This window comes from Melozone crissalis, unplaced genomic scaffold (assembly GCF_028551555.1).
Source record: "Melozone crissalis strain CALT ecotype California unplaced genomic scaffold, PUWL_Pcris_2 ptg000012l_1, whole genome shotgun sequence".
Lineage (NCBI taxonomy): Eukaryota > Metazoa > Chordata > Aves > Passeriformes > Passerellidae > Melozone > Melozone crissalis.
The window spans coordinates 10,972,146-10,997,007 of record NW_026535790.1 but is presented as its reverse complement, the minus strand read 5'-3'; the positions used below and the strand labels follow the sequence as shown (position 1 = coordinate 10,997,007).

Below are 24,862 nucleotides of genomic sequence, written 5' to 3'. Positions count from 1 at the left end.
CAGCAGCTCCTGGTGCCTCCTGACCTGGCCAGTGCAGGAGGGGAAGGATTTCCATCTCAGCATCAGGTGCCTCCTGCCCTGGGGATGCTGAGACACCTCCAGCATGGCTGTGTCTGCACTGCTCACTGTGGGACCTGCAGGAAATGCATTATCCAGAGATGGATTGTTGCAGGGAACTTCTGAGCTCCTCAAACAGGCAAAAAAATCAGGCAAAAAGAGCAATCTGCTGGTGCTGTGCAGGGGAGCAGGGTGCAAGCTCTGAGGGATTTGAGGACCTGGACCCTGCTTACACCTGGGCAAAGAGTGATGTTTTCACTCCATGAGCAAACTTCATTTTCCTTGGTTTATGACTTTTATTGGAATGCAAATTCTCGGAGTATGCAAGTTGAATTGATTGAAATGTCTTGCCTTGATGGTGGCTGAGTGCTGCAGGAAGAAATGTTAAAACCTAGAGCAGTCAAACCATTCACACTGGCATGGCTAAACAAGTTGTTTTTGCACCCCTGTTCAAAGTCCAGTCTGTAAGGAAAATACAGAATTTGCCACCTTCTCCATCCAGCCCTCTCATTGTGGGCAGCAGGGTTCATTTCAGAGGAATGTCCTTCAGACTCTTTGTTCCAAAAGGAGGCTGTGACTCGGGGCCAGAGGTGATGTGCAATGTCAGGGACTCCACACTCAGCTGCTCCCGATAATGATGCAGCTCCTTAACCTCTCAGGAACGGTGGGCACACGTGTCCAGTGAGTGCCTGTCCCCTGCCCTGCCCTAATTAACACCTCCCCGTGCTAATGAGGCTGAGTGCTGAGCCCTGGCACTCACAGGAGTGGCCATGCACACCCTGCAATTTTAGCAGCACAGGGAGGGAGCTGGATTTGAATCATCTCCAAGCTCTGAATTGGGGTCAATGCACTTCAACTGCTGAGAGGAAAGAAAATGCCTTCTGTAGGAGGAGATGCCCTGCCTGAACTCCAGGAAAACGTGATTCTCTTCGATTACATGTACAAGTACATTTTTTTTCCTCTTATTCAGCCCCCCATGCTTTGTCTTGCAGTGAGATAAGAAGGCAAGAAACAACACAGTGGTGCATTTGTGTGTGTTGGATACACTCAGGTTTCTTCTGAAAGCCTGGGACCAAACCTGGTGCTACCACAGCCCTAGAAACATCATGGAAACAAGCAGTTGTGTTGCCTCTTTCCAGGTGAAACTGTGAAATAAGGAGCCAAAGAAACCAAATATCAGACATGGTTTTAATTCCCAGTTTTGAATGCCTTGCTTAGGATGGCAGAAGGAGAAGTCCATGCCCATTGGTTTTTGCAAGCCAGTGGATCTGGTTGTCCTCCTTGCAGGAGGGATTTTTCTTCTCTGAGAGCAAAGGGTAAAACTGAACAAGTAATTTTGGGTGCTCCCTGTAATCCACACTCTCAGAGACCAAGCCCCCATCATTAACTCAGCTCTGTAAGAGCCTCCTGAGGTGGGGAAGTAGCAATATCCCTCTTCTTTAAAATGGGGAACTTGAACCCAATGCTGGTGGAAGTCAGATGGAGAGTTGGTGGCTACAGCAGATGTTCTTTGTGCAAAATGCCCTCCCTGGCTTCCTCTGCAGCCCCTCAGGCAGGGAGGGCTGGCTACATGGAGTACCCAGGGGGTGCTGCCAGCTTTGTGTGCCTGAGGGAGCTGCAGCCCCCAGCCCACCTCAGCTGGCACAGGACCATGCACTATCTTCTTTTCAGCCTGGTGCCCTGTTTTCCTTGCCCCAGAGTTTTGCTGTGGGGATGAGGTGGCTGTGGAGGTGGCAGTTCCTCAGTTTACCTTGGAGGACACGTACCAGGTGAGAAATGCCCACCTGGGCTGTGTGGCTGTGTCCTGTGCCATTTGCTGGCTGACTGACACTTGGTGGGGCTCTTGCAGGAGTCACAGGCTGGTGCCAGAGCAGCCTGCAGAACAAAGCGGTTGATTTTGCTCCTTGGCAGGCGGCAGAAGTGATGCAGGAAAGGTGGCAGCAGCAGTGCTAGCAATGTTAGCAATGTTAGTGGTGTTTCTTTATCAGTCCTGCCCAAGCAGTGCTTTCTGCACTCATGGTTGGGTGCTGGTGATCCATGGGGTGGTGGCAGGAGGCTGCAGCCCTCGTTCTGTGCCTCAGGAGAGGAACAAGCGTGTTGGTGACACGGTGCTGTGTGCTCCAACACAGCAGTCAGCAGGGGTTGGAGGGCTTGTGGTCATTCAGCTTCCACCTAAGCAGAGCAGCCGCCATAGAATCAGAATGGGTTGGGTGGGAAGGGACTTTAAAGATCATCTCATTTCACCCTGCCCTGGCAGGGACACCTTCCACCATCCCAGACTGTTCCAAGCCCCATCCAGCCTGGCCTTGGACCCTTCCAGGGAAGCAGCCACAGCTTCTCTGGGCACCCTGTGCCAAGGTCTCACCACCAGGTGCCTCTAAAATACAAAGCTGTTGCTGAGATAGTGCAGCACATCAGACAAGGGAGATAGGGTTTATTTTATGCCACCCTGTTTTTTTAAGATTTTCTAAGCCTTCTGATGTTGACATTCTTGTAGTGAACTTTCTCACACACTTTCTGTAAATAACTCATTGTTTTGCGTTCCTTTATAGAAGAAGAGAAAGTTGCTGGACTGTTGGTTTGTCCAGTGTCATTGGAGAGGTGGCACTGTCACCCTCCAATCCACTGTCACTCTTGGAAAACTATAAATGTTAGAGTCAGAAATTAAACTTCCCTTTTTCTTCACCGTGAGAGCAGCGGTGTGCTTGTGTTTTTTCGTGTCCTATGGTGACAATTTTCTGTCTCCAATGCCCTCCAGCGTGAGATCTGTTCCCTGTTGTGCCTCTGCAGTTTTGCTTTGTTTCTCAGCACCTTCTCTGGCTGCTTTCACAGCCCTGTGGATCAGGGCTTTGAGGACTCATCTTGCTGACACACAGCTTGCCCGGGGAGCCTGTGTGGGTTCATGCTGGGTGCAAGGGCTGCTCATGGTGATTTGCACTGATGGGTGCTGACAGGGGTGCAGGTTTGGGCAGAGCAGAGGAGCAGCTCCTGAGGATGCAGCCCTGGAGGGAAGAAAAAAAGAAAAAGAAAAGAAGCAAGCAAAAACCAGTACCAAAGTACACTGAAATCACAGCTGGCTTTGTCAGAGCAGCTGGAGGGATTGGGCTGGGAAGAGCCAACATGTGAGCCACAGAATGGGATAACACTTGGTTGTGCTGGGTTTTTGTAATTCTTCCTTGAAGTGAATTTGCATTCTGTGTTTTGACACAAGTTGGAAAGAGAACATCAAAATGGTGAAATGTCCAATGTGAGAGGGCAGGGAGAGCTGGGTTTCCAGACTGACTGTGATCCTGGCTCACAGCCTTGTCCTGGGCAGCTCAGCAAACCTCTCTGGGCCTCCCTCTGTTCATATACAACCATGATGGTGCCCACCTGCCAGGGTTAGCAATGATTTGAGATCATCTTTGGTGACACACAGTTATTTTATTCTCCATCCCTTAAATGCTAAAAAATCTGTGTTGCTGAGGGGAGCAGGTGCAATCAGGAATACCTGCAGCATCCTTCACCAACCCTGTGTTTGGCTCACCCCTGCACTGAGCTGCAATAATACACAGGGAGCCTCTCCTTGGTTTCAGAGTGGAGATGTCTGAAGCAGAAGCTGCTGGCAGAGAATGAGGGCAGAGGGAGAAGGGCAGGTCTGGAGGGGAAGGGCTGTTCTTCATCACAGCAGCCCCACACTTGGTTTGCTGAGTTCTGAAGGCTCAGTTCTTTTCTTTATGCCAATTCTCTTTTCAAGTACAGCTCTTTATCCCTGGCTCTCAGTGACTCCTTTCTGCTGCAGGGTACAGAGAAGGATTTCTGTGGAAGAGAGGACGCGACAATGGGCAATTCTTGAGCCGAAAATTCGTGTTATCAGAGAGGGAAGGTGCTCTGAAGTACTTCAACAAAAACGATGTGAGTACCTGGGGTTGCTGTGTGCAGATGGGATTGCAGCTGTGAGAGCATCCTGGAACATATAATTCCCAGGGCACCAGTTTATTTTACAATTTCCATAAGCACTGATCCCCAGCTGCTCCAGGACAGGAGCACCAGGCTCAGCTCACCCTCCCTTTAGTGGGGTTTGCTCTTGCTCCTCCACCACAGTCATGGAGAGATGTCCCCCAGGCCCATTCACACATTCCTGCTCTGTTGCCCTTTAAAGTCCATAGGGCTTTTCTCAAACCACCAGCAAAGGAGCTTCTCTCAGCTCTGGCTTTGCATCAACCAGTGAACGTGGGTTTCATATTGATGAAATCTTGTGATGAAGGTGTCACCACCTTGCAGTGGCCACTGGGGTCTGAATCCTCCTTTGCATGGCATGGCATGGCATGCAGTCCAGAGGGAAAGCTCCCTGGTTTTCTGTTCCTCCAGCGTCAGGCAGAGTCAGCAGCCAGTGGCTCACCTGAGAGGATGGGACAGGTGGGGACATGGACATGGCACTTCTCAGCCAGGTCTGTTGTTGGCAAAGGGGATAATCCTCCATCTTTTGGGACAAGAATGAACTATCTGTAGGTGCTGGAGGGTCACAAAGCACCCTGGCCTGTTAGTTAGCTGTCTCTTTGTATCCCTGCTGAATTTTGCAGAAGGACAGAGCATTTTTCCAGGCTGGCATTGACATCCGAGCAGAGTCTCGGATCTCTCATCACCAGAGAGTTTTGTGGGCTGGCATTCAGGTGCTTTTAGCTAATGCCCTCAAATAGGCCTTTTTTTCTGACCAAGTGAACTGGTTTTTGGTTTGAAAGCCACTTCTCAGGTGCTTGCTCACCCAGCTGTGTTTTCCAGGCAAAAGAACCCAAAGCAATTATGAAGATCGAGCACCTAAACGCCACTTTCCAGCCTGCCAAAATTGGGAACCCACACGGGCTGCAGATCACTTACTTGAAGGACAATAGCACAAGGAACATCTTTGTCTATCATGAAGATGGCAAGGTGAGGCCCTGGAGGTAATGAGGAGGTTTGGGAGCCAGCCTGTGGCACACCAGGCTCCAGCCAAGCTGGGATGTCTTGGAGGGTGGAAGGGCTACAAGATGCACAGCCAGCTTTGAGTGTTTGTCCTGTTCTTCCAAACACAGAGAGTGGCAAACTGTTCTAAGTAGACAGATGCAAATGGGAGGAATTGGAGATTTCTTGCAGCTTGGAGTAGAGGATTTTTTAAGGCAGGCTCCTCAGTACCCAGAGATGGAGAAAGTGTGGATGGAGCACTGGAAGATGAGGGGACTCAGGCCAAAGAATTACAAAAAGGGAGCAAGCTGGAATGTAGGGGAAGCAGGGAACTGTTGTGGTTCTGCCTGTCTCATGCTTCATAAAATGCAGATATTCATGTTTGTATTGAGCTAAATCCCCTTGTTCAGGTGTCTCTGGAGGGAGGTGTGAAGGAGATGGTCCATGGGTCTGGGGTGGTCATTTGTGGGTGCCAGGGAGCTGCTCCCAAACCTCCCCTCCATGCCAGGTGCTGGTCAGCAGGTGCTTCTTGAGCCCAGCCCATGCCACTGGAGCTGCTCTCAGGTACCTCCTGCTGCAGTTTGAGCCAGACTAATGAGCAGCAGCCCTTGAGTGGCAAAGTTGCATCTCCCACTGTTGTGTCAGTCTGAGGTTTGCTGGGCTTTGGTGGTTTGCACAGCCAGGCTGTGAGGGCTGCACTCAGGGCTCTGGGGTTTGGGTTTTGCTGCTGAGGTTTCAGCTGGGGGCTGCTGGAAGGAGCTGCCTCTGCTCCCACGCAGGGCAGGATGTGCTCTGATGAAATCTGATCATGACCCTGCTCAATTCCTTCCAGCTTCCCTGAATTGGGTCTGTCTCCTTGGCTGCACAAGGGCTGCAGGAAGGTGAACTCCCTGGGGTAAACTGCTGGGGTAAACTGCTGCCCTTTGGGGCTGGAGGCTGCCCTGGGACCCCCCTGTGCTCTCCTGCCGCCCTTGGCTCCCTCTTGTGCTCCCCCAGCAGCCCCAGTGTGTCCTCCTGGACCCCAGAGGTGCTGCCTCTCCCTGCTCTGAGGTGGGGGAGCCTCATTTAGGCTCCTTCTTACATTTCATAGAGTCACAAAATGGTTTGGGTTGGAAAGGACCTTAAAGCTCATCTCATTCCATGCCTACCACGGGCAGGGACACCTTCCACTGTCCCAGGTTGCTCCAAACCCCATCCAACCTGGCCTGGCACACTGCCAGGGATGGGACAGCCTCAGCTGCTCTGGGAAAACCTGTGCCAGGGCCTCCCCACCCTCAAAGGGAAGAATTTGGTCAAACCTTCTTTGTATCAATGGATTATCCATACTCCAGAAAGCAATTCACTGCTGGAAGTCAGTGAGGGTTTCAGCTTCTGCTTTTCTGCAGGGTGAAACCCTACCTCACATCATGATCACAGAGAAGACCCACAGGTAAATAAATAAATATCTGTATAACCACCCAATTGGTGGCTGTAGAAAATTTCAAAATTTGAACTTCATTTGTTGTTCATTAGCTCCAGCCTGGTTTGGTCATCATGAACTTCAGGAGTGTATTCTCAGTGATCCTCTTTGTGGTGCTATCTGGGGTGTCCTTAGCTGCTTTGGGTAGGAAAGAAGTGATAAGTGAGTAAAACCTCAGACAAGTAGGTCAGAGTTTTCCAAAACACTATTTGTCTATGTCCTATTATGTTTTGGGGGTTTTTTTTCTCTCAACTTGAAGTAGCTTAACAAACCAAAGCAAAGATTTTTAATTTTTGGAATGGCTATTTGCCACATTAGACCATTTTTGAGATACCCCCAATTCATCTGCTTAAAACTGAGATTTTAAAATTTCATGTGAGCTTTTCCTCCTTAGCCATATCATTTCTAAAGCATAAAAAAATTTAACTCTTAGAGAAGGCCAACTTCTCCTTTGATGTGGTCTTTCCTACACTACAGCGACCTCACCTGAGAGGGTTGGGCAGTGTTTATTTTGGGATTAGGTCTGGCTCACTGAACATGTCCCTGATCTGATGTGTGAAGCTTCACATGCATTAATGACAGCAAGGCAGCTCAGCATCCCTGTCCCTGTGCTCAGATCCCAGGCAGGGCAGCTCCTGATTCCCTTCCACCAAACCTTTCCTGTCCCACAGTCTCAGACCACAGGGCAGTGTTTGAGTGCTCCCTTTTAGTGTGGAACACTTCAAATTAATGTGGCATTTCTCAGCAAAACCTTCACAGATATACAGCACAGGCTGTTGGGTCTTACCAGAGATAAAGGAATACATGAGTTTAAAAATAAGGAAATTATAAAACAAATATTTTGTAATAATTGTTTAAATTATTAATTGTAATAATTAACAATTATTATTGCAATAATTGTTTAAATTGTTAAAAAAGTGGAGAGATATTTTTTTTTGCCAAGGACAAGTGCCAGAGCTTCTTGGACTCCAGCATCACTGTGGCTGTCCCTAAAGGACTCACAGGCCCAGCTGATAGACAGGAATACAAAGATAAAGGGATGTTAAGCCACTCTTTTATCAAAACATTGAAGTTTGTAGCTGGAATTTGGGCGGGATGCAGGTGCTGCCCAGGTGTCCTGCTGCAGGGGACAGGGCCGGGTGGGCAGGTTGCACCAGCCCAGCTGGGTTTAGAGGGTCAGCTCAATGTTTCAAATGCTCTTTTGGGGCTGGTTTTGCCAGTTCAGAGATGTTTAAATCCTCTCCTCTGCAGAAAGTCCCTTTGCTGACTGGAAGTTGCAGAGCTCTGTGCACATCTGGAACAGCAGCTGGGTGTTCCACATCCTTCACCTTTTTGCTGTGTTCTGTGTTTTTTAGGATTCCTGCTACACTGAGCTCTGTCACTGGAGCCAGAGTGATGGGAGAGACAAACCCCAGCAGGATCAGGTTATTTTGTGTGCAGGCTGCCCTCCTCACTCTGTTTTTTCCCTCATTAACAGGAAATCGTGGATTGGTTCAACGCCATCCGGGCAGCACGCTTCCATTACTTACAAGTGGCATTCCCTGGAGCCAGTGACTCTGATGTGAGTGCTCCTGCACCATTGGCTGGGTGGGGCTATTTTTTCCCATTTTTGCTCATTTTTAGCTCCTGTTAACAAGCTGGAAGCCTTGGGGAGTGCTCCATCCCTCGGAGTGTTCTGTAATTGCTGGTGGGATGGTTGTGGAGGGGTGAGAGGGGCTGTGGGAGCAGCTCCAGCACTGCCACCCTGCAGGAGCCCTGAGCACCTGGCTCAAAGGCTGTGGCTGTAATAACGAAAGCCAAAACAGAGGCTGGAAGGCAGGGAAGATGAGGGCAGAAGGATGTCAGTGCCCTGAGCTCTCTGCAGGTCAGTGCAGCCTGATTTATAAATGGTTTATAAATGCCTGGTTTATAAATGGTTTATCAATGCCTGGTTTATAAATGCCTGGTTTATAAATGGCTTATAAATGCCTGATTTATAAATGCCTGTGTTTTCCGGGGGCTGGAGCTGCTAATTGTGTTATCCTGAGCTAATGCAATTCCAGAGGCTGCTCTGATGTGCTGCCAGCCAGGGCTGTGTGCTGCTCCTGGGCTGTAACATCACTCTGCTGGTGCTTGTTGATTACTCCCTGCTCCTCCTTGGCTGTAGATTTCGAAATCTAATTGCATTTCCTGCCTTCTGCCAATTATCTGGGGGGGTGCAGTGGTGTTTCTGCAGGGTGGCTCTGTCCCTGCGCCCTGAGGAGTGTGGGAGATGCTCCTGGGGGCTGCTGGCTGTGCTGGGCAGCTGCTCCAAGGTGTTTTGTGTTGTAGCCTCCTCTTCTGAGCACTGGGGAGGAGCAGGGCTGGAGCTGGGGGGCAGAGCTGTGGGGTGGGCTCAGGGCTGGGGCCAGCTCAGGGTGGGTTTTCCTTCCAGTGACCCCCAGCACACCCAGGGACCCCCTCCATCTGACCCTGCTCTTTTCTGTCCTCTTTGCTTGCTCCAGCTGGTGCCAAAGCTTTCTAGAAACTACCTGAAGGAAGGATACATGGAGAAAACAGGGCCAAAGGTAGGATCTGAAGCATTTTTCAGTCCCTCCAAACTCGAGTCATGCTCTGTATGGCCCCAAGAAGGGGTTGCTGGTGGGACAAACCAACCCTTGCCAGAGAGGCAAAGCCATAACTCTCTGAATGTGTTTAATGCACTTTCCTCACCTGGGAGCAAACATTAAAAAAATCCAAATTTACATCAAAAATCCAAATTTACATCATAAACCCAATGTCCCTTCCTGGTAGAGCTGGCCCAGCCCCTGGCTGTGGTGGCTCTGGTGGCCCAGAAGTGATCTGTTCCCAGCTCCCCCAGCCCATCAGGCTGCTCCAGGTGCTTTGACACTCCTGGGCCATGCATGGTTACAGAGAAGCTGTGCTGTTTGTGTGTGATCTGGCATTTTCTGACTCCCCAGCAAACAGAGGGGTTCAAGAAGCGATGGTTCACCATGGATGACCGACGGCTCATGTATTTCAAAGATCCCCTGGTAAGATGAAAGTGCCTGGGCTGCCTGGGGGGAACTACCTGCAATACTACCACTGATAATAATAAAAGTAACAGCAGTAATAATTACAGTAATGATCTGCAGCAAAATGCAGGTTGGTGGGAGAGCCAAGAGGGGCTATCACTGCTTGGTGGCTCTGCCTGGTGGGCAGTAACCCTGCAAATACCAAAATCACTTTAAAAGCCCTGTCCACCAGATATTCTGCATCTGGATCGTGGCTCCCTGGTGTTGGTGCTGCATTGTGGGTGCTCCTGGGTGAGGAGCAGGGCTGTGGGTGGTGCTGTTGGGGTTTGGCTGATGGGTTTGTGGCTGCTGCAGCTGTCCTGGTGCCTGGCATGCAGAGCTCCCTTCACCCTAACCCCTGCTCTGCTGTCTCCTAGGATGCCTTTGCTAGAGGGGAGGTTTTTATTGGGAGCAAGGAGAACAGCTACAAGGTGCTGGAAGGGCTCCCACCATCCACGCAGGGGAACCACTGGCAGCACGGGATCACCATCGTCACCCCGGATCGGAAATTCCTCTTCGCCTGCGAGACAGAGGACGACCAGCTGGAGTGGATCAACACCTTCCAGAAGGTTATCAGCCGGCCAATGCTGCCTCAGGAATATGCAGGTGTGTTCCTGGGGAGGGCTGTGTGCCCTGGGCTGGAGGATGGGGTGGCTGGAGGGACTGGGGGTCAGGGCATTGCTCCCTCCTGCTCTGGGTGAGGCAGCTCTTCACTGCCCAGGGAGTGCAAAGGCTGTTTGGGCAGAGAGGGGCTCACCCTGGAGGAGGAGGAGGACGGTATCCTTCCTTCTTCATTGCTTCCAGTGTGATGTCCATGCTGTTGTATGGTTATAGGGGTAACTAAAGCCAAGGAGCATCAGCAAGGACCCCTCTCAGGGTGGACTTGTGCCACCACCTGCCAGTGCCTGCCTTGATCTAATTTTATTTTCTCTGTTTTTTCCTTTCAGTGGAAGCCCATTTCAAACATAAACCTTAGCTGGGACTGGCTGGGCAGACCTGAGGAGTGAGCTTCTGTTTACAACACAACGTGGTTTTATTTGAAATGTTAAGAATAATTCATAATAACAGTAATAATAATAACAATAATAATACTTCCCTTTCCCCTCATCATTCACGTGATCATGTCGGAAGGGCGGCGGTGGAACGTCGGAGAAGATCCTGATCCAACTTGAATTTCAGCTCTGTGGCTGCTCTGTGGGGTGGGACAGGTGGCCCCACACCCGCTTCACCAGGATGGCAGAGACTGTTGGTGGCACATCCCAGGGGCAGCTGGGACTCTTCCCCATGCTCAGGTCCCTGGTGCCGGAGCTGAGCATCCCCACACTTCCAGATGGCTGCCAGCCCTTTCCAGGGGGCTGCAGGTGCCCAAAGGTGACATCCCTGTGGGATGGGAGGCAGCCTGGAAACACAGGAAAGGTGCTGTGGAAAGCAGCTGAGCCTGCCATGGTGCTGGGGTAAATGATAAGTGAATTATAGTGAATTATCCCCCTGGGGACTGGAGATGATGCTGTACCCAGAGAGGGGCAAATAGGATTTAGAAATAGAGGAAATGGGCATCATCTGCCTGTTAACAAAGGGCAGGGAGGAGGGGGCTGCCAGGGAGACACCAACCCATGAGGTGATGCTGGGGGAGCAGAGCTTTGGGGCCGGGCCTGTGTTTGGCTCCCTGGGTCATCCCTGTTCCATTTGGGGAGCCTGGGATGGAGCTGGGGTGTTGAGCTTTATCTGCAGGTTTGCTGCTGGGCACCATCAAAGCCTGTCCCAGCTCACTCCCAGCAGGCACATCCCTTCTCCAGACTTGGTGGTTGCACTTTTTCCCCCAATAATCCAATTTTTTTTTCTGGTTGATTTTTCTTCTCCTGCCCCCCCCCCCCCCCCCCCCCCCAAAAAAAAAGGCAAAAAAAAAAAAAAAAGCTGCTTGAAGTGACGTTTCAGCGGTGTTGAGCACTGTAATTCCTGCAGTTAGGGCGGGCGGGCTGGGACCTGCACACCAGGTGCTGGAGTTTTAGCCCAAAATGAGATTTCCAGCGTGCCCTGGGGGCCCAGCCCCAGCCACGGACCTGTCCGACGCGTTTCCTCGGGTGGTTGTGTATCTGAGAGCATCCCATCGGCTGTGTGCATTCGTTCTGTCACTGGTAAGACAACTGTGCTACTAAATGTCATTCCAACCAATAAATTATTATTATGTCAGAGCCGTGGCCGTGTGGTGCTGGGGCAGGGCAGGGAGGTGGGGTTAAAAAGCAGCAAATGGAAACAAGGAGGGGCCAGTGCTGGCAGGGCCCCAGGGCTGTGGGACACCCTCAAAACAAAATGTGTATTGTTTTAGCTATTATTTGTGTATGTGTGTGTGTTATAGTGCATATTCTGTGTATTTTCTCTGTAATAGTTTTTTATTTGTGCACACGTACACAAAGGATAGCTGGTTCTGGGGAATAGAGAAATAAACTTTATGAAGGGGTTGTTGGCTATTCAGACAACTGCATAGTGGATAAGGTGTAATATATAATGTATGAGGTGTTCATATGCACACATTCATGTACAGATGTAGCACTCAGACATATTCAATTTACAATGATATAAGCTGAATGTATTTCACACACCTGTTTATGTATAGACATTTTTATACTTTGTTTTCTAAAATATGTGATGATATATTACATACACATGTGCATGCTTTATATACATATGATTTATAAATATACTTACAAATTTAAGGTGTATATCTGCATGCACATGTGTATGCCTAACTATAATTATACATTTAACTTATATTTGAAGTATTTATAAGTGTATGTTATCCACACACTGTCATTCACACATACTTACCAACCCAGGCACAGCAGAAGCAGGGAGAGGACAGACTGGGCTTCTTTTTTGTGTTTATAGGTAGCTATAAAAATTGTTTTGTGTGCATGTATTTATAATTAAGAATAATATTATAAATGATATGTAATACAAGTATATAATTATTATCTATACAAAAAGCTGTTTATATGTGTGTGTGTGTATACATGTATTTTAAATTCCTAGGTATATATTTTATACACACACACACATAAGTTCTGTATATACTGTTGTAATTAGTGAATATACATTTAGTACATCCACCTGTAGGTGCCCCAGCTCTGGAGCACTGCCCTCCTGTCAGGGCTGGGGTTTTGGGGTCAGGGTACACACAGAGCTCATAGTTGAGGCTGCTGGAGGCTGCAGACAGAGCCGAGGCAAAAACCTCACACTGGGTCACATAACAGGACACAGCAGGGGACATGAGCTGGACACCTTACACTGCCTGAGAGGCACATTCCTGGCAGCCAAAAGCAATGAAAGCTGTGGTTCTAAACCTCTGCTGACATCCCAGATCATTTATTAAATGTCTACAGCACCAGCCTGGAGAGGGAGCTCTTCCCTTAACCTGCTGCACAGCAATGCAAGCCCCATCTGCTCCAGATATTCCAATGCTCCAAGAGAATTACACCTTTACTGCACAGAGGTGAAGTGAAGCACCGAGGGCTGGATGACCCACAGTGAAATGCAGAGTGAAAAAAAAATAGCAAGGAATGTAAAGCTCTGCTTGGGAAACTCTTAGAAAGCAGCAGTATCGCACATCCTGGTATAAAGTGTTTATTTGAGACTTCACAATTAACACAAAGTCTTCCTGTCAATGTTTTTTTTTTTTTTCATACAGTCAATAAATTTGTATTAATCCCTCCCCCATGCATGATTGCTGTTTATTAATCTAAGCCTTTTTATTTTCATCGTGAAAAAATAAAGCGTTTCCCCACCCTTTCACCTGTTCCCTGTACCAGACTGTGCTGCATTACAGAGGAGATGGAGAATGGCTATGCCTACTGCTGGGGGTGAAGTTACTCCATTATTTATTGATTTATTCTTTTTTTAACAGAAAGTGTTAAATGAATCAATCACCCAAGAAAAATAAATATATCATAAAGAACCAGAAGCTCTGCAGTATCCCTTTTCTTGCCATCCAGCCCAGTTCAAGCACGTACCCTGCCCACAGCAACGCTGCCGCCTGCACGTACAGCTGGGAACTTACACTGGCAAAATCTCTTCCAAAGTACAGCCACAAGCCACAGGATGTATTTTAGATGCCAAATTTTTATACCTAGGCAAGAGAGATCCAGCTGGAAGCCAATTACCTGCTTTCCACTGATGGGCTTTTACTCAAGAGCTATTCAACCTTGTGCTTTTTCAGGAAGTATCGGCTAAACACACGCGTGGGCTCAGCCAGAGCCTGGCCTTGGGGAGAGGGGCAGGCAGTATGAAGGGTGTGCATGTTACTCATGGCAGTGGAAGCAAGTTCTTGTATCAATGTCTCTTGGATGTGCATCTCAAATTATGCTGCTCGGCTCGTCTCGCAGTACTTTTGGCACCAGCCTCGCAAATCAATTATTCAACTGCTCCCCCTGCCTTTCGAGATCTTCCTTGGAAGAGAGCAGAGGGCAAGGAGGCTTTCTCAGAACACAGATGGCATTGGGTAGGCCGTGAAGGACAAGCCCCATGTTTATGCTTTATTAAAGACTGTGCAAAAGGGAATACTGCATCAGAAACCGCAGACTATGTTTAATCAGTCCCAGCTGCTGCATCGGACACCCACTAACAACCGCTCCAATATTGGTTCGTTTGGCTACTTTTTGTTGGTTTCTTTCTTTTTTTTTTTACATAAATAATATAGACCGACAGTATAAACATTTCAGCAACCATTTCTAAAAGACCAGAGGAGCCCTTTTAGGAGCCAAGAAACAACTGCAGGATTCAAATTCCAAAAGTGTCTTTGGAGTCATCGAATCATCAGATTTACACGGCACCCAATGACAACATTCAGTCGAGCTCGATAGGACTGCCGTCTTCCTGACCATCTTCTGTGTCATCATCTTCCCCAGTTCCCATCAGACTGTTTAAAAGATTTCCTAGAATAAAATACAGGACAGTCAAAACCACTAGTTTTACATCTCAAAAAACTTTCAACTAATCTTCCATCCTGCTGCAGTACAGATTTCTGCAACAAAAAAACCCCAAGAGTTTTGAAGTACAAGAGTCTCACCAAGACATTAGTAATCCCACACTGGTTTCCATTATGAATATTGATTTGGAAAGCTGTATACTCTTAGCTGTACACTGATACTGTTCCTTCTCTAAGAATACACATGAAAAACCCAAAGTCACATATTTATGTGCTACAGTTGTGCCCTCAGAGGGGAGAAAAACCCAACTAAAAGAGGAAAAACACACCTCCAGCAGTGAAACTGTCAAAAAGCAGATACAGTCTGCATCATGTTGTAAAAAAATTGTCTGAAACTCAAAGGCATCAATTTAAAGATGCCTGAATTGCTGAAAAGTGAATTACAGATGGTAAAAACATGATGTTCATGTTTTTCATCAGGCTTTGGGTATCAGTGAATTGATGTTTGCAGGTAAAACTTCAAGTCACTTTACAAAGAAGCTTAGTTCTCAGGGAAAACATTAATTTTATGCTAATTTCATTCAAGAGCCAGGAAATGAGGGCTGAATTTCTCTATTCCATTTCAGTCCTTGTTGAAGGGCAGTATTAATTTCAGAACTTCCTCTTTGGACACATTCATGTTGTATCAGTACTGATTAGATCTCTACCAAAGCCCCATACTTAGCTGAAGAAAAATCAGTCACTAAACTCTGAGGAAATTAAGCTTTAACACCAGTAAGATGCTTCTTTACATGAGGAAGCTATCTATACCATAATGTCAGAAATTAACCGTAAGAGTTTTTAGTGCTTCTCCCCTTCTCAGTGACAAAAAGTCTACAAACTCCCACAACCCACTTTCACATGCAACCCATTCATTTTGTCTTCTAGAGCAGGGGCTGTTCCTACAGGCTATGAAAAGAATTATAAATTGCTTAGAACAGATTATGTGTTTCCAACACAGGTGTTTTATCCAGGTCACTGATCAAAGCCTGGAGGTTGCTCCAAGCAGAGCTTACCTAGCAATCCCCCGTAGGACGAGGTCTGCTTGGGCGGAACTCCGAAGAAAAGCTGTCCTATTCTATCTAGGTACTGCAGGGACACAAGGTGAAAAAAGGCAATTATTTCATTTACTATGGGCAGAAGTCACCCAGGCAAGGTGAATCACCAGCTCTTCTCTACAAAGCTGGAGACAATCAGCCATTATTTCACTCCTTGAGCGAGTTAAATCCTGTTTATGAGTAACTCACCTCATTATACATGGGGTCTCTTTTCAGTGAAGGTTGATACTGTTCACACAATACTGTAAATACTGTTAGTTTCCCTCTAGAAAGGAAACAACCAAAAATGTAATTTCAGTTAACAACTGAAAAGGAAACCAAGAAGGACATGACAGAAATCAGACTGTACCCATCAACTGCCAACAAGAGAAACCAGATGAAGTTAAGCAGTGGTTGCACAAAGGGTGGACCCTTCTCTATCGAAGGATGTTTCTGTGTGTATGTCGTAAAAACAACTGAGGCGCTGGTCTTATTTTTTAAGCAGAGAAATCTGAAAAAAGAAAGAGAATGGGGCAAGTTAAAAACAAAGGGTAGAGAAATGGTTTCACCACAGAGAAAGGGAAGCCAAAATCTACTTCACTTGTGCATAGAGGCCATGTCAGGCTTGAACTGATGGCAAAACAAAACTGTTAGAGATAGACATCTTTGGGCATGGTTTGGCCATCAGCTGAGGAAGGGGAAAATCACTACTAGAACACACTGTGCAATAGGCAGGTTGGGAGGGAAAACAGACATTAAATATTTATAGAATTAGTTCAACCAGGATCTAAGCAGATTGTACAGGTTAGTTACTAAAAGAGAGCATCAATTTGCAAAATGTGGAAAGACTGACTACTCTGTAATTCACATGAAACTGATATTGCATCTACTGGTCCAGGATTTACCATGCTGAGTTAAAAACTGAATTAAAGACCCATTCATCCCCAAACACATCTCCTTTTAGTATGTATCTGTCAGTATTGGTTGACTCTGTCATTTTATTCCACCTCAACATAATGTGGCATCAGGACCACTAACAGCATGACACACATGCCTAAAAGTCTCCTAATAAAGCTGTACTTTGAGCTCCCAAACCATTTGTCCCCAACAGATCGATCCCTCAAACAGATCAAATCCTCGTTCAGGTCCAGTTAATTTAACTGGCAATCTCTGCAAGTCCCATTGGCCTGACAGGCCTTTATCTGGGACAGATGCTGTCAGCAGGCAGTAGAAAGGCTGCCACAAGCCATGTCATTTCTGATGGCAGGCTGGCCTCTAATTCTGCACCCTCACATGTGCAAGGGCTTGGGGCTGTTTTGCCTCACTGCTAGCAAGGAACTGCAATTATTTTCATTAGAGAATAAATGACCATGCAAGAGGATTTAACACAGTATTTGACATATAAACCAGTAAATGATGCAGCAGAAGTACTGTATAAACACTGAAAAAATAATCTTTTAACTTCTTCACAGAATTTCTCCCCATAAAATTGTTTGAGTCCTTCACATATTAGATTTCCATAAAGGATTTGCTATTGCTCAAAATCACAGCAATCTATAGCAACCAGCTATGGAAAGCAGGACAAATCTGACATGACAGCTCACTGCTGCCAAAAGAGAGACAAACTTGCTCTCACCTCCTCCCTCTCCCCCAACACCTACTCTCTTCCCTGACTCCCTGCCACACAGTCCTGTCTCCACCTCCTCCTCAGACTCCTCCATGAGCTGCCTTCCCTGCCTGAAGAAAGCCATCAGCTGATTGAACACTGTAAAATTGGCTTTGTCAACCTTCATTCTACATGAGCTCTGCAAAAGCACACAATAGCTTGCATTCCCACCTCCTCCAAAATAAATGCCAAAAATGAGAGCCAGCAGCAACTCTGTCAAGGCAAGAACCATCAAGCTGCAGCTCACAGACCAGGCTGACCATAACAAGTTGCCTCTTAGGACCTGAGTGAGAGCAAGTTCTGTGCTAAATACAGGGCCTGCTTGAGTCCAGTATTTGTAAGAACATATAGATAAGCCCTAACTAGACCTAAAGTGGTGTTAATAAAGCTAAGAGTTGTGCTTTCAATGTTCAGGCAATTAATATAATTTCAGGACTTGACCTTAATACATCATTTTACTTTTTTTCTCCCCAGTCTGACAAATTTAACACATCGATTTTCAGACAATTTTCTCCCGTTGCTCTGGCCAGTTTCACAGTTTCTGTGTGGTTAAATTAGATTGGTCCCACACACAATGTCATGTCAGCAGAATGCTTCAGAAGGAGTTGAACACCTACTGTAGTACTGCCTGAGCTACAAACATGTCCACCTCACTGCGGTAGCCGCGGGACGAGGAGTATTCCACCAGCATGTTTGCACAGCCCTCACCATCTGTCGAGTGCAAGAAGTGATACCGAGATTCACTATAGTTTTGCTCTAGAAAAAGAAAAAGGAAAAGGCTTTTAAGAGATCAGTTCAGCGTACATGAACATAAAAATAAATTTATTAGGCTTGTAGTTTATTAGCTGGTAAAAGAACAAGAGTTATAGGTGTGGTATATAAAGAAGATAGCTGGTAAAAAGTCTGTAAGTTACAGATAATTTATAAAAGGAGATGATAATAAATTTTACTCTAAGTACATTTGAACAACTGCTATTAAATACAGTTTACTCAATTACAGCTACTGCTGGCTTGAACTTTGGTTGTGTCATTTTGTCTAAGTAAATGCTGACACTTGATGTGCTATCACCAATGTCTGGGACAGGAATCAAGAAATTTCATATTAGACCAAGTGCACCAAGAAATCCAACAGCAGCTTCAGCATCCTTTTTTTATTGCCTATTTTTATCTTAGCCCACTCTTGCTACCAAAACTAAAATCACTTCCATATGCTGAACAGAACAGCAATTATAAAGGAAAAATGGTGTAAGAAATGGCAAAAGATTTGTTAGAACCTGAAGCAAAGGATTGTGTAAAATCACAGCAATGACAAAACTGGATATAGCTGCTAATATTTTGAATTTGAAAGCATTGTTTTAAAAATCTGAGCCTTTTGTGATGAAACTCCAAAAGCTACAGAATAAGAAAATGTAGGCATCTTGCTCTTCAAGAGAACAGTGAGCTACAAAATGGGGACTTTTAGTTTCAGAATGCAACTGTTTCTTATCCTAATTGTAGCAGCCTCTGACTTGAATGCAGTGAGAAGAATCCTCCCTTTCTGGCTGGCAGCAGCCACCAGGCTAACCCAAATCCCAGGAGAGCAGCTGGGGAATTGCCTATGGCACACAGAGAGGCTGCAGCACTGACCATTACTGGGTCAGGGCTGTTACATGAAACCACTGTCATCACTTGGCAGCTACTGAAAATCAACAATCATCTTGCACAGTTATCTATTGAGAAACCACAGAAAAAATGGAATGTATTCAACTGTTCTCAATCACCTTTGCTATGTTTTGAACACAAGACTGGAAATACTGGCTATCATCCACAAGTATAATAATTATTTAGAGCATTTTGTGTTTTTCTTACAAGTGATAAAATGGCTCATAAATCAAAGGCAATAGCATTCATTTTGAAATAACCCTGTTGGCCAACTTCTCAAAAAGTACTTAATTACAGTCCAAAGACTGTTTTGGATGCCAGGTGATGTTTTTCAATCTTCGTCATGTTTATCCAGGATTTAAAAACAAAAATACTCGCCAACAGAACATCTTTGCTCCCCAGCAATTTTCCTCCTAATGACACAATCAAACTACCTCAATGTCTAAAGGATCAATCTGCCTTTTACAGAGAGCCTCTCTGCAGTTGTGTTTTGGATTTTGCACTATTATAGAGCTATAGACCCATTTTTTTTCCTGTAACATTAAGAAGACATTAATGCAAAAATCAGCTAATAGCAGAACTCAATCAATCAATCAATCAATCAATCATTTCCATCTCAGCTTCTTTAGATTATTCCCAAAGTAGATCTCTTGTAACACCTTGCTTTCAACATTTTCAAAGGAAAACACAGAAAAGCCAGTTGATTTTTCTTACCTTTCCACAGGGTAATAGCTAGTAACTGGTGTAGTTTTGGATGTCCAAGTTTTCCTGATCCCCCACTGGACCATTTTAGTGCTCTGGATACAAAAGCCACTCTTTCAGGAGAATTTGGATCCATTAAACTAAACAATTTAGCCAAATTTTCTAGAAGAAACAAGATTGAAAAATATTTAGCATTAAGAAAAATAAGCTGATCTGCTGCTTCTAATGCAGTTTCAAGATCCATCCTTAGGACAGGCAGCAGTGTTGGTTTCAAGCATGCCCAGAGAGTCATCAGGAACCCACAATTCTCTAACAAAGTTTCCCCCAGAGCTGGGAAAGCATCCAAAAAGGATTACAACTTTCAAGACCATTAACAAATCACTGTGAAGGGAAAGCACAACTAAATGCCACCAAGCCAAGAGCAGAGGTCAGCTCACCTAAAAGGTCTTCTGCTACTTTTGCATCTGACTTCTCCAAAGACTCCAACACCAGCATGGACAGATCAGCAGCACTGTTTTGCTACAAAACAGACACATACTGGCAGTGATGAATGTATCAGGGCACAAAAAGAAACATCAAGCAGAATTTTGGCAGCAGCAGGTTTAATGCTTTTATCAACAGCTAGGGCACAGTATCAAGTCTCAGCCTTCCTGATAAAAAAATTATAGTGATTTGATGGCATCAAAGAGAAGCCTCCAGGAAAGCAGAACACAGGCATTGTTTGGATGCTCACAAACACTACTGCTGCATGTTCCAGCTTGGCATAACCATTCTTTGTGGAGAAAGGCTCAACAAAGAGATAAAACAAAAGATTACAAAGCAATTACCCCAAATATTTACTACTGGGAACTCACCATTCATTTCTCAAAATCTTGGGAGTAACAATTCCTTGCCCTCAAACCACACACACAAAAGCAGTGACTTACCTGGTTATGACTGAAGAACAGTAAAGCCCCTGAATACATTAGTTCTCTTGCTTCTGCATGTTTTCCTTGTGACATATACCTGAAAAAAAATAGCAAAGCCATGACAAAAATTACCACTAAGTAAGTTGTATATGCTTAAAGTTACTTATATTTGAAGGATTAAAAGTTGGCTAAAATTTAAAATTATGACAAGAGATTTGTTTTGAAATCAGGTTAGTTTCAATAATGATGTAGCTTGAACTGCAAGCAATTTTCTACTTTAGACCTGATGGAATAATACAAAGAAGATAAGAATGAAAATGGAGAGAGCTACAAATATGTTTGGGCTGGAACAAGAAAAGGGAATGAACTCAAGACTTCAACTGAGCAAAATGTTCTGAGCCTCTACCAAAGCCATCCCAGTGAAACAACTTCTGGAATATCTCCTGGAGAGCTCACTGACCTTTCCACTGGCCCAAGTCTCTCTGAGTCTCTCTGACCACAACAACTCTGCCAGGGGACATCAGCCTGTCCTGGCCCTCTGTGAACGAAAGGAGCTCATCCCTCATGGGTTTGAGAGCAAGACAAGCACAGCCAGCAAGATTCACCATGCAACACTTCAGAAGAAACAAAATATAATGCTTCAAAACACACCTTCCACCTTTCTCACTTAAGAGTTAATGAAGAAATAAGGAATTAAAGAATTTGCTCCCAGTGGTTACCTCAGGACCTCTTACCACAGAGCTGTGACTGCAGCCTCCTGCACATCATCACTGCCAGTACTACAGCTCTTGGAGAGTCCCAGCTTATAAACACAGCATTTCCCATAACAGCAGTTCAGGTGTGGCAGAGTTTCCAAACTCCATTTCTCTCAACTGCTACTCAAAAAGCCCGTGCTCTCAGTTGCTGATTTGTTCATATCACAGAGGCGACAGCTCTACCCTGCTGCTTTGGCACCTGCACTTGGGTCTGTCCCCTGTGACACACCTGGCTGGGCTGTGCCCCTGTCACCCCTTTCTGTTCCTGGGGCTCAGGGCAGCCCCTCAGCCCCTGAAGGGCCCCTCAGGCTGCTCCAAAGCCCAGGAGGGCCCGTGGGGTAACAGAGGGGTTGGTGGGACAGCAGGACAGCGTGGCCATGGGGTCACACCAACCAAAGGGACAACCAGAGCATCCCAAACCTCTTGTGCTGTGCCCCAGATTCCTGTCACACGTGTCCCTTGCTGGTAACATCACACAGACAACAAACAAGAGAGGAAACACTCCTTCCATCCTGCTCATCAACTCTGAGAAACACCAAGGTCTTTTATCCAAAACAGAGCTGAAATAATGGAAGGCACAATGGTAGTTTTGGAGTAATTCTCAATAACTCAATCACCATGGTAAATGTGAGTCAAATGAATCCACAGCTCCAGTGTTTTTATAGTTGGGCTCCCTTCCAGGTTTGCTTCTAGGAGTTGGACTCAGCATGGATCCAATTCCACAAGTTCTACTTCCAGTAGATTCACAATGCTATGTGGAAGCTCCTAATCTGAGAATTATTACAGACAATACTAAAAGCTGCTGAAAACAATTTTACTATATAAAATACATTTTAAAGAGCTGAGGTTTTTCAAAGAACTTTTATCAGAAAACTTGTTTAATAAAAATAAATCTTGATGACATTGCTCTAAATGGTATTTAAAACAAGAGAAATTCTGGAACACATTATTTACACCAGAAAAATGACCTACAAGTATCAGTGAAATAGAAATGGATGTCACAAGGATATTACACTTTGAGGAGTGACCCAGTTACCAAATGATGAAGAGAGAAGAGCTCAGCCCAGCCTGGGGAGTAGCAAACAGCACCAGCCCAGGTGTGGCTGGGGGAGCTCAGGGTTAGGCAGGAGCAGCAGTTTCCCACCTGCTCTGTGGATCACAGAGGGATAATAACTCTGCAGGAGGCAGGCTTATGGTAATCTTTCCTCCTCCACTTCTTCCCCTCCTCCACCCTAAAATACAGCTCAGTGCATGAAACTGAGTCAGGATTTCAAGTTCACCCTCTGACAGATGAGACAAATGTTTCACAGGCCTGTGTGTTTAAAGGGAATAAGCCCTGGCTAACCCAATCACAGTTCCAGAGTTCAGGTCACCCCAATCAGCATTAATGTGTCCATAAATAAAAATGCTGATTTTTATCACATTTTACAGAGGATTGACAAGACTACCCAGCCATGCAAATGTCACCCTTTCATTTAACTGAACACATCCTTTCACTTGTACTTAAAATGGAAAAGGCAGGATCTTTGATTCCAAATTAATTCAGGGAGGTTTCAGTATGTGAGTTAATATATCCAGAAGATTGGAGAAGTGACCTCCTGAGGCAAGACTTCTCACACCACTGCAGACACCACATCACATAATCCCTACTATAAAATAGGCCAGGCTTTGTCTTAAATTTAGATTTATTCTCAAATACAATTTAAGTCTTAAGGCCTGGATGGTGCCTGGCTGATCCCATCAGAGGGGTTATGGAAGAACAAACTGATTTAATGTGATGGTGCAGGGACACAGGGCAGGGCAGGGCAGGCTGGCTGATGTATGCTGGGAGCAGGGTTATGCACCAAGGACTTTCCTCCCCACTTTCTTCCATGAATTCTATTTTTCTGTGCTTACTCATAGGCCTGTTCTCATCCTAACACACGTGAGGGCTGAGAAAAGGGGACACAGGACAGGGAGGGTGGACCTCTCACTTCAAGAAAAACACTGAGAGGCTGGAATGTGTCCAGAGAAGGGCAATGAAGATGGGGAAGGGTCCAGAGCTTGAATCTGATGACAACAGCTGAGGGACATGGGGGGACTGAGCCAGATGCGGCACTCAGTGCCACTGTCCAGCTGACAGGTGATGAAAACCAAAAGTTGGGCCTGATGACATCAGACGTCTTTTCCAGCCTAATTGATTCTGTGAATCAATTTCCATCCTGCCCTCTCCCAGCAGAATCACAAGTAAACAAAGCTGGGAGCAGCTGAGGAAGCCCCTAGAACAAACACCTTCTTCTGTGCTCCTGCAAGCAAGGGTCTCCATGTTAAAGTCTGATGAGGAAAGGGTGACCCCTGCAAGTTGCAGTGGACCTGAAAAATGAAGCCTAAAAATGCTTTGCAATAAAAACAATCTCCTTATGACAAAAGAGGCAGTAGTAGCATAAAAGCCCAGGCCTGCTCTACTTAGTCACTGTCACGTACACAAACACTACACCGAGTGGAATTTATTCCAAAAAGCTGCTCGGTGCAGGCGATTCTGGCCACCCTGAGAGCTGCCCCTTCCCGAGCGCGGCTCCAGGGTGACCGTGCCGTGAAACAAAGTAACCCCGTGTCCCTGCTGAGCAACAACCAATCTCCAAACCCTGCAGCCCTCACGGCAGCCGCTGACACTCGCACGGAGCGGGCAGAGCTGCGCGGGGCTCGGCTCCAGGACAGCCCCGGGGCACGGGGCGAGCCCGGACCGGAGCGCCAGGGGACACCCGAGGAGACAGCCCCGGCCCATCCCGCTGGCCGCGGGGCCTCACTCGGCCTGGCCGGAACGTGGGGCCACCGAGCAGCGTTGGGGGACAGGGGCCGAAACTGCGCTCTGCCCGTGAGCTGCGGGCAGCGTGACGCAACAGCCCCGGCGCCTCACCGGACAGTGCCCGGGCCGGCGGGGCGCGGGCCGGGCCGGGGTTGGCCTCCAAAATCCGGCAAGCAGCGGCTGCCCCGCCGCCCCGAGCCGCGGACGGAGCCGGCGGGGCCGAGGGCGGTGACGCGGCCGAACCGGGCCGAGCCGGGCCGAGCCAAGCCAAGCCTGGGGCCGCCGCTCCCCAGCCCGGCCCGGCCCGGGCCCCGCTTGGGCCGGCGCCGCGCGCCCGCCCCACCCCGCCCCCCCGCGGGCCAATCAGAGAGCGGGGCACGGAGATGGACAGGCACTGCAGCCAATGGAGAACGGCCGTGGGCGCGGCGGGCGGCAGCGGAGCGGAGTGCGTGGGAAGGCTCTGGAAGGCCGGGCGGGGGAGGGGCGGCGCGGCGGGCCCGGCGCGGCCCTACCTGAAGAACAGCGTCCGGTACATCTGGTGCGCCTCGTAGTAGTCACCCTTCTCGACGCTGGCGCGCAGCTTGCCCTCCACGCGCTGCACGCCGCCGCGGTTCCTGCCGCCGCCGCCTTTCGCGGCTTCCTGCTCCGCCGCCATGATCGCCGCCGCCATCAGCGCGGAGGACGGGGAGGGGAGGCGGGAGCCAGGCACATGCGCACGCAGCGCCGGCGCCCCGCTGCCCGGCTTCCGCCCGCTCGGACGGCGGCCCGCGAGGCTCAGCCCGCGCGCCTGCGCGCGGCGTCCCGAGCGGTAACGGCCACTGAGAACGGCGTGAGGGGAAGTCCGGGACGCGAGGCCGGCACGGCCGGGCCTGGAACCACGACAGCGCAGGAAACCGCAGGATAACCTTAATAAAAATCAAGGAACGGCGGATGGAGGGCG

At 47.4% G+C, this 24,862-nt stretch overlaps 2 protein-coding genes across 2 annotated transcripts in view; one reads left to right on the top strand and one right to left on the bottom strand.

Annotated features, from left to right (window-relative positions):
• Nucleotides 1-10,692, top strand: part of ADAP1 (ArfGAP with dual PH domains 1) — a 47,726-nt gene extending 37,034 nt beyond the window's left edge. Inside the window, exons 5-11 of the mRNA XM_054271036.1 lie at nucleotides 3,839-3,951; nucleotides 4,819-4,965; nucleotides 7,914-7,997; nucleotides 8,920-8,982; nucleotides 9,376-9,447; nucleotides 9,846-10,074; nucleotides 10,416-10,692. Of these exons, the coding sequence (XP_054127011.1) occupies nucleotides 3,839-3,951; nucleotides 4,819-4,965; nucleotides 7,914-7,997; nucleotides 8,920-8,982; nucleotides 9,376-9,447; nucleotides 9,846-10,074; nucleotides 10,416-10,444 (737 nt within the window). The 3' untranslated portion in view covers nucleotides 10,445-10,692. The remainder of the gene's footprint in view (nucleotides 1-3,838; nucleotides 3,952-4,818; nucleotides 4,966-7,913; nucleotides 7,998-8,919; nucleotides 8,983-9,375; nucleotides 9,448-9,845; nucleotides 10,075-10,415) is intronic.
• Nucleotides 10,693-13,958: 3,266 nt separating this feature from the next.
• GET4 (guided entry of tail-anchored proteins factor 4) lies at nucleotides 13,959-24,630 on the bottom strand. Its single transcript, XM_054271024.1, has 9 exons — nucleotides 24,435-24,630; nucleotides 20,401-20,479; nucleotides 19,912-19,993; nucleotides 19,487-19,636; nucleotides 17,749-17,887; nucleotides 15,836-15,976; nucleotides 15,676-15,751; nucleotides 15,445-15,517; nucleotides 13,959-14,396 (listed from the first exon to the last, which is right to left on the bottom strand). Exons 1-9 carry the CDS (start codon nucleotides 24,590-24,592, stop codon nucleotides 14,308-14,310), a joined length of 987 nt encoding a protein of 328 aa, XP_054126999.1. The 5' UTR covers nucleotides 24,593-24,630; the 3' UTR covers nucleotides 13,959-14,307.
• Between the last annotated feature and the right edge of the window lie 232 nt (nucleotides 24,631-24,862).

Bases quoted from the DNA above. Each gene is read 5' to 3' on its own strand.
- GET4 (XM_054271024.1), bottom strand. From the start codon at position 24,592: ATGGCGGCGGCGATCATGGCGGCGGAGCAGGAAGCCGCGAAAGGCGGC. The intron at 19,994-20,400 runs GTAAGTCACTGC...TCTGTTTTGTAG, and splicing joins TGTTCTTCAGTCATAACCAG to CAAAACAGTGCTGCTGATCT. The intron at 19,637-19,911 runs GTGAGCTGACCT...TGTTTCTTCTAG, and splicing joins AGTAGCAGAAGACCTTTTAG to AAAATTTGGCTAAATTGTTT.